Source organism: Megalops cyprinoides, chromosome 7 (genome assembly GCF_013368585.1).
Source record: "Megalops cyprinoides isolate fMegCyp1 chromosome 7, fMegCyp1.pri, whole genome shotgun sequence".
NCBI classification, from domain to species: Eukaryota; Metazoa; Chordata; class Actinopteri; order Elopiformes; family Megalopidae; genus Megalops; species Megalops cyprinoides.
In genome coordinates this window covers 10,010,817-10,019,204 of record NC_050589.1, presented here as the reverse complement: position 1 = coordinate 10,019,204, position 8,388 = coordinate 10,010,817, and the positions used below count along the sequence as shown (strand labels likewise).

General features: G+C 44.6%; 1 protein-coding gene across 1 annotated transcript in view; it reads left to right on the top strand.

The window, feature by feature from the left end:
• plxnb3 (plexin B3) overlaps nt 1–8,128 on the top strand; it is a 60,810-nt gene extending 52,682 nt beyond the window's left edge. The window contains exons 27-36 of the mRNA XM_036532604.1: nt 1–55; nt 355–458; nt 1,000–1,087; nt 1,300–1,466; nt 1,893–2,053; nt 2,272–2,419; nt 2,682–2,746; nt 3,176–3,251; nt 3,927–4,001; nt 4,319–8,128. The exon at nt 1–55 is cut by the window's left edge and continues 105 nt beyond it. Of these exons, the coding sequence (XP_036388497.1) occupies nt 1–55; nt 355–458; nt 1,000–1,087; nt 1,300–1,466; nt 1,893–2,053; nt 2,272–2,419; nt 2,682–2,746; nt 3,176–3,251; nt 3,927–4,001; nt 4,319–4,423 (1,044 nt within the window). The 3' untranslated portion in view covers nt 4,424–8,128. The remainder of the gene's footprint in view (nt 56–354; nt 459–999; nt 1,088–1,299; nt 1,467–1,892; nt 2,054–2,271; nt 2,420–2,681; nt 2,747–3,175; nt 3,252–3,926; nt 4,002–4,318) is intronic.
• The last annotated feature ends 260 nt before the right edge of the window (nt 8,129–8,388 follow it).

Below are 8,388 nucleotides of genomic sequence, written 5' to 3'. Positions count from 1 at the left end.
ATCTACAAAGGGGTTCCCTACTCCCAGAGGCCTTCAGCAGACTCCCTAGACCTGGGTACAGCCACCGTCACTACATACCTGCTCAGCAAACTGCCTTGAGCTTCCCTCTGGCAAAAGCATGAGTAATTCCCTGTAGCTGTATCAAAAAGCAAGATCAAAAGCATAAGACCAAGCAGCCAGATTAAGCAAAAGTGTTCTAATGGTCCAATATTTCTGTAGAGCTCAAAGACAGAAGAGAAACAAGAGTATAACTAAAATTTACATTTAACATTAGTATCTCAGTGCTTATGTAGTTTTTGTTGTATAGCATGTAACACTTACGTGGGTGGTGAAAATGCATTGTGCCTTTTACAGAATGGCGATCTGGACAGGCAGGTCACCTGACCCTGTCAGACGATGATGTCACGGCCATCATTCAGGGCCGCTGGAAGAAGCTCAACACTCTGCAGCACTACAAGGTCAGACTCACGGGCTGCAGCTGTCCACGCAGGGCATAATTGCTGTTGTGACTCGGCGAATGCGTTCTCACAGAGCCGTAACGCAAATTCTAACACTGCTCTCTGTTTCCCCATCTTTTTCTAACTCTGTCCCTCTCCCTCTTTTCCTCTCACTCTCTCCCTCTCTTTCTTATTCCGGCCTCGCTCCTCTCACCCTCCCCTTCCTCATGCTCTTCCTCCTTCCCCCCTCCATCCCTCTCCCTTTTCCTCTCCTTTTCTCTCCCTCATTCTTTCCCTCTTCCTCTCCCTCGCTCTCTCCCTCCCTCCGCCCTTCCTCACGCTGCCATCCCTCTCCCCCCCCCTTCCTCACACTCTCCCCCTCCTTCTCTCTCCCCCTCTTCCTCACACTCCCCCCCTTCCTCACACTCTCCCCCTCCTTCTCTCTCCCCCTCTTCCTCACACTCCCCCCCCCTTCCTCACACTCTCCCCCTCCTTCTCTCTCCCACTCTTCCTCACACTCTCCCCTCCCTCTCTCCCACTCCCTCCCTCCCTCCTTCTCCAGGTGCCAGACGGTGCCACGGTGGCTCTGATCCCCCGCTCCCAGAGCTCCGTCCAGATGGGCGTCAGTCAGGTGTACCAGACCGGAGAGAGTAAGCAGCCCTCCCACATGTACTAATGCTGTTTCAGGAGAAATGATACCCACCTCATTACCTTGTTGAAGTTACGCACCATTTCTTCCTGACTTGTTTCTGTTATAGTTTTGTACTCATGCACTCAAGCGTGCTTCTCCTTTCCACGTATGTCAGAAAATGTCGGTTGCCAGATCTGCTGTGTGTGTGAATGACAGTGTTGCATCCCACAGAGACACCCATGCTGGAGGGGGAGGAGGAGGAAGGGTTGCGTCTGTGGCACCTGGTGAAGTCCAGTGAAGACCCCGAGATTCCCAAACACCGCAAGAGCAGCATGAGGGAGAGGGAGCGGGCCAAGGCCATCCCTGAGATCTACCTCACACGCCTGCTCTCCATGAAGGTGAGAAACTCCCTGCATCTTAGCGCCCACCCTGAGCTTGTAGACCAGGCTGTCTTCTACATAGCCTCTGCACACTCCATTACCAGCATAGTGAGAATGTACTCTCACCCCAGTCTGCAACAGGAGCAGTATTTTCATGTGTTTGTTCCACCCATGCTCTGAATCAACTGACTACTAATTCGCTCCCCATCTGGCCGAAGACTAACGAGTATTTCTACTGTCCACACCCAGACTTCTCCACCTCTGCTTTCAGAAACATACAGGTGTGCGTTTCTCACAGGGACAAACACTTCAAATAAGCGTTCTTACATGTAGTTGTTTTAATTGTAAGACAGCTGGTGTTTAAAACAGCGCACCTGGTGCGGAGGAAGACGCAGGTCAGTAATTGGCCTCCTGGAGTAAGCTGCTTGTTTCCTTCCTTCCCAGGGCACCCTTCAGAAGTTTGTGGACGATGTGTTCGTGGCCATACTCAGCACGAAGCGCCCCCCACCCATCGCGGTCAGGTTCTTCTTCGACTTCCTGGATGACATGGCGGAGAAGCATGGCATCGACGACCCTGAGACCGTGCACATCTGGAAGACCAACAGGTGGGTGGTGTGGATTTGGGCTGTAGATTCCTTTTTTTGGTCTTATATAGAGTGTATTTAGTTTGAAACATCAGTGCCAGATCAGATTACATTGTTGCTTCCTGTTTTTTTTTTTTCCAGTGCAGCATTAAAACAGTACTGTTTCCGTGTGTGAATGATGAATGATGTCTTAGCTTGTGCTTCTGCGCGCCCCTCCCCGTCTCCCTTCCTGTCTGCAGCCTGCCCCTGCGGTTCTGGGTGAACATTCTGAAGAACCCCCAGTTCGTCTTTGATGTGCAGGTGACGGACAGTGTGGATGCCGTGCTGTCCGTCATTGCACAGACCTTCATCGACTCGTGCACCACGTCAGAGCACAAAGTGGGCCGGGTCAGTAGCACCCTATGCTTACCCCACCACGTGCAGTCTTGGGGCGCATGTACTTACTACCAGTATCTCTGCACAGCCCTCATTCAGTTTCAGCTGGGACCAGCAGAGATCTGGTTTCCTTTTTGGATGTTTCAATGCTGTTGAAAATGGGTTTTGGGTTTAAGGGTTTTGACATTCCTTGCTGTTTCAAATGAGAATGTCAGAGTTTCGCTGAGAGGTATCAAGATGATAATAAAGATTTTGCCACATCTATATTTTGCAGGACTCCCCTGTGAACAAACTGCTGTACGCCAGAGAGATCCCCAGATACAAGCAGTTGGTCGAGAGGTGAGGGTGTCCCCACTAACAGAGCGCTCGCATTATGAACCTGTGACAGGGAGGAGTCAGCACCATGGTTATGTTCAGCATTGGTTTGTTGAATTACCAGTCAAACACCCTGCCATAGACAAACATACGTTGTGTAGTGTAATGGCTTTATTTATTCAACCCAACCAAACTCACTATCACACTGACACCAGTAATGCAGTTAGTCATGGAGCCTGATCTGCAAAATCAGAGAACTTTTAATGAACATGTACATCAGGGTTCTTTTCTTACCGAGTGTCCTACTGAGATACTGTGTGTCTTATGAAGACCCTCTGTGTCCTGCAGGTGCTGTGTGTGCTATAACGGAGTGTTACTGTGTGCCCTATGGAGTTGCTTGTTGTCATATAGTTGTGCTGCATGTGATGTACAGAGCGGCTGTGTTCCCTGCAGGTATTACAGTGACATCCACAGTGCAGTTTCAGGCTGTTACCAGGAGATGAATTCCACTCTCACAGAGCTGTCGGGGGTGAGTGGGGCCACCGCGTCTGTTTCCTCTCCTTCCTGGGGCGGTTTGTTCTGAAAGGTCACTTCCTGCTTGGAGGAGAAAGAAGAATGTTTGGAATGGGGTTAAGGGATTTAGAAATAGTTTTGTAGCTTTAAAATCTTGTAATACTGCTGTAGTACTCTACAGGATTTAATCTTTTATAAATCCAACTGTGTGAGGGGAAAAAGGATTTAGAATCTATATTTAATCTAATTTTTAGATTTTACCAAGGTTATTAGTCATTTTCAATCCAATTTTTAGATAATTACAATAATCACACCAAAGTACATTCATTTTGCAGATTATTCCTGTTTTGCAGTCCCCTTAAATTGTTAGGTATGAACACCCAGCATTGTAAGACACATATCTATCATTTGGAATTTAGTTCAGATGCATCAAAGAGAAGGCAACTGTTTCTTCTGTGGTTATAACAGAAACGTCTCTATTACTTAGCTACCCATATTTCTGTGCTGAAAGATTTAAACAATATTTCAGTCATTCTGCCAATACAATATAACTGCTGTACTCTATAATTTATTATTTCTTATTTTGGTATTTTCCCATTATACAGCGCTGTATCTTTGAACTGACATGACTTTTACAAGCAATGTTCCTGGAAAACATATATTTAAAACTCGTGTTTATGCTCTTTTTTAGAGTTTTGCGTCAGAGATGAACAGCTTGGTGGCTCTACATGAGCTGTATAAATACATCAACAAGTACTACGACCAGGTCAGTGCATCAGTGCTGAACTTCACTCACACACACACAGCTGAAACACTGGTGCTGTGTCACATTTTCACCAGTGCATTCTGCTTCTTTATCACAGTTGGTGATTGTCCCCCTGCTGTCGAAAAGTAAACATCTGCTAGTGCAATAGTGGAAATAAGTGGAAAATTTTGAACGTCCTCTATCCTGATGTTGCGTTGAGTCACAGGTGGCAGGGCTGGTGTGAGCTGGGACCACAGGGGTCACGTTTTCAAGCGTTCACACCTTACAGGAAACGGCTCATTCTTTCGGCTTCTGAACATTTCCTGTTTCCCATGCAGATCATCATGTCTCTGGAGGAAGATGCTGCGGGCCAAAAGATGCAGCTCGCCTACCGGCTGCAGCAGGTCGCCGCCCTGGTGGAAAATAAAGTCACCGACCTGTGACCCACCCGCTGGCTGTCGTCGTCAAACGCTTCTTTGGCTCTGGGATGGGCGTTGCACTCAGGGCTGTCTGAGGTTCACAACCTAGTGGAAAAGCACACACTCTGTAAAGGCAAACACTGGAGTTCCCAGTACTCTCTGCTCTGAATTCAGATTCATTATGGGATCCCGTCTCTTTCCTTTTAGTGGGATCTCAGAGAGACAGAATGGAGTAGGACTCTCCTTTCTGAAACAGATTGGCGAGGGAGCTATAACTGACTTGCAAGAAAGTTTTGCTGTATGTGTTGGAGCGTGGGTGCTTGCGCGTGTGTGAGCGTGTGTGTGAATATGTGTGTGAATATGTGTGGGAGCGTGTGTGTGTTTGTGTGTTTGTGTGTGTGTGTGTGTGTAAATTGTCCGCTCGCTGTTTGCATGTACGGGCTTGTGGATGTGTATGCTCTTGTGAGTTAGTAAATTGTCCTTCAGTGGCAGCAGTGATATGGGAATCAAACAATGATTCAAACATCAGTCAGTGCTGTGACCTCAGCAATCCTTTTTTGTACAGTGAGTAATCATAGGAGCCACAGAGTGAACCTGCAGGATATGCTGCCAACATGTTGAAATGTTACAGACTTTATTGCATCTGCGCAGATTTTTGTGATCTGTCTACAGCACCACCTCTGTAGATCCCACTTATAATACAGGAGGGGCCAAGATCATCAGATCCCACCATTTGGAAGGACATATAAGCTGTTTATATTCTCACCTATGAAACTGGTGAATTTTAAATTGAGTTCACATGTCCAAATGTGTGTGGAAGAAAATGACATGCAATACTTTTAAAACAGTTTCCTCCCCGGGCCTGTGGAAGATAACACCTTGGAAGGATGTTATCTTAAAAATCTGGGAAATGACCACTGTTGACGTTTTGAATACTGACTTGAAATCTGAGTGTTTATAGTTACTATTATAAATTCTGTTCAGTTTAACAGAACGGAATGTCTACTTTGAAATGCAGTTGTGTTATGGGTCTGTATGACAATGTAGTTATTCGTTTAACTGTTTTTTTTTCCGATGGAGTACTAATCCTAGACAGTCACTGAACATGTGCCAATACAGCTATTTAATGCTTGCTTTTCTCAAGAGCAAGGACCCCCATAAGCAAAGGGGGATATAAGCGTATATTATTCTCTGGTGTCTTCCTGTCAGTTTCTTTTGTTATGAACAAGGTCATTCATCAATTCAATGGCATGGTAATTGTTAATTTATTCTTATCTAAGAGATCCTCCAGCAGTTCATTAAACAGTCTCTGCTGGATTTTAATAAACATGAGCCACGCTTATGCAGCATGAAAACAAAACTGAATGAGGATTGTAAATATTAGAATGTGGAATGGAACATGGAGATTTTTTTTTTTTTTTTTTACCTTTGAACAAGTTTAGCGTTCTCAGCTTGAAGTGCTGGTCCACTGTGCTGTTGTGGCCAGAAAGCAACTACACTGCTCCAATAGACCTACCCTACGAAGAGCCTTCTTAAATCTACAGCACGTGTGTTATCGATGAGCAGGACTCAGTGGGGTTTCCTCGAAGCTAGACCAAAATGAACAGTATTGATTTGTGCAGGTCATCAAAATACCTTTTCATTTCAAGTAAATACAGTACTCCTTTGACGGCAAGTGCATAGCAATAAACGTGAGAATAAAAACTGCCAGGGGCTGGAATGGTGATGTGTGGGGCCGCAGCTGTTCAGACAGGCAGGACCAGATGTTGCAGGAGGTGGGGTCGGTGGGAACATTGTGCAGGCTTGTAACTTCACTTTTATCTGTGACTTAAGTGCTGCATCCCAGCTCCAACCATGGGCTGGTGTTCTAGAAGAGACACTGTATAGAGACTAACTTATTTACTGTAAATAGTGCTTATTTATACACAATTGCCAAATGTGCCTTCCTTTAAACCAGTTTTAAATGATTACTAAATGACACAGACTGAATAAATTTCAGTATGAATTATTTGCCAAATAAAAAAAAAATGTGGCAAAAAATACAGTGGATTTGTCCTGAGCAACAGTCCTGATCTGAAATGATAAAGAAAGTCAGACAGGCCCAGGCTCCTGTCTCTGTTATCACAGTACTAATACTGAAGGAAGTGGAAATGACTAGTGTTTCTCTTCGGCTTACTGTCAGTGTTCACGACCTCTGTGCTCAGTAGCTTTAGTTAAAATCACTTTAAACTTGGTCAGATTCCTTACCCGTTGCTGAGTACAGCGGCCTTTTCTCGGGGTCTGCCTGACTTTGCAAGGGCTCTTGTGAGAAGAGGAGAGAGGTGGTGGTGTACATAGAGAAAATTTGAGTATTAATCTATAGATTGTAAACTCTTCAGTCCTTAATCTGATTTTATCTGTAGCACTTTGTGTTGTTTTTTTTATTTTTAAACTTTTCCAGCCCCCTTTTTAAACTTGCAGACAGTGTATAAAGAGACAGTTGGTGTACAGATGGTGATTACTCCCTGATCACTGTGCTGTTTGTGAGCCCTGAATGTTTGTGTGCAGAGTCTGCTAGGTTCACTTGGAGGGAGGGTTTGAGGGAGTGTGCAGCAGAGCAAGGCACACACAGAATGAAGTATCATCAGACTCCATTCTTAGTCATGACCTGGGAGACATGGACCGTTTGGCTTCCATATAAATGCTTGTGTTGGATTACAGGCATTTAAATATTTCAGGCTGAGCTGTCGACTCGTTCGATGAACCTTTTAAATTAACTAATTTATGTATTTATTTGTATTTAACTGGAGCCATCAGGGTTTTTTCCTCATGTTTAATGAGGCAGTGCAGTTACCCCCACTCCCCCCTACAACCCAACCCCTCCCCCCCTTAGAACGTACGTCATCAGGAAGAGACCAAACACCACTCCACACTGCTGCGAATGTCCGTTGAAATTCTATTTATGCCTGTGTTTGTGTTAGCCTGTTGGTTGTTTAGCTCTGTGTGTTTTTGCCTACAGTTGTGGTCTTGATTAATATAATTTTCCCTTGCATGTTTGTGATGATGTTTAATGCCTGGCTGGATATTTGTGCACACCTGCTTGGTTGGGTGTTTGTGTATGTGCGTGTGCATGACACGTGTGTGCGTGTAAGTGCGTGTAAACTAAAGTTCTTGAATGTCCAGTCTTTGTGTTGACGCGCTTGTGGACGTCAGTAAAACAGTTGTCACTGGTACACTACAAGTTCCTTTTGGTGTCGTTGGTGGAGAGACTGACAGCCCGGGCAAATTGAATTCCACGTCTTCCTTTCAGCACTCTTCCATAACCCTGCAGCCATCGCTCCTTCACTTCGCGGTGTCCTTTTCATTAAAGGGATTCTCAACTCTTTAGCCTCTGTGGCAGCAACAGCACATGTGCTTTTTTATCATGATTCTATTTTAGATAGAGAACAATTGAACAATTGGGACTGAGGCCTCAGGTATAGTATCACAATCGACATTTTACTTTTTTTTTCACTAGGAAAAGGAATAGTGCAATTTTTTTTAAGGAAATTGGAACTAAAAGAAGTGAACTCAGCCTTATGTTTTACACTTTTGTATTTGTATTGTGTATAGTTTGCTAACCATTGTGTATATGTGCCTGTAAATATCGTGAAGAGAAGCTGTTCGTACTGTTGAGCTGAATGGAACTACTCACTGTATCATTTGCAGACGATTTGGAAGCCAAAATGATAAACTGAATGATTTATATGGGGGAGAATAAAGTTATAATTTTAACATTTCATTGACTCTGTCTTTGGCTTACCTTTTTCCCTGTTTTCACGTTGACTGACGCTCTGGATAATTGCAGGACCGCTATGTGCATTCGCTGCATATTTGTCACGTGCACACTTCCATCCTACGTACCTTGTGAATTATATATATATATATATATATATAATATGCTTGCTGTTACTCTCTTTGTTTATTTTCAGTAACGCATTCATATCACCATGCATGTCACCACACTTTTC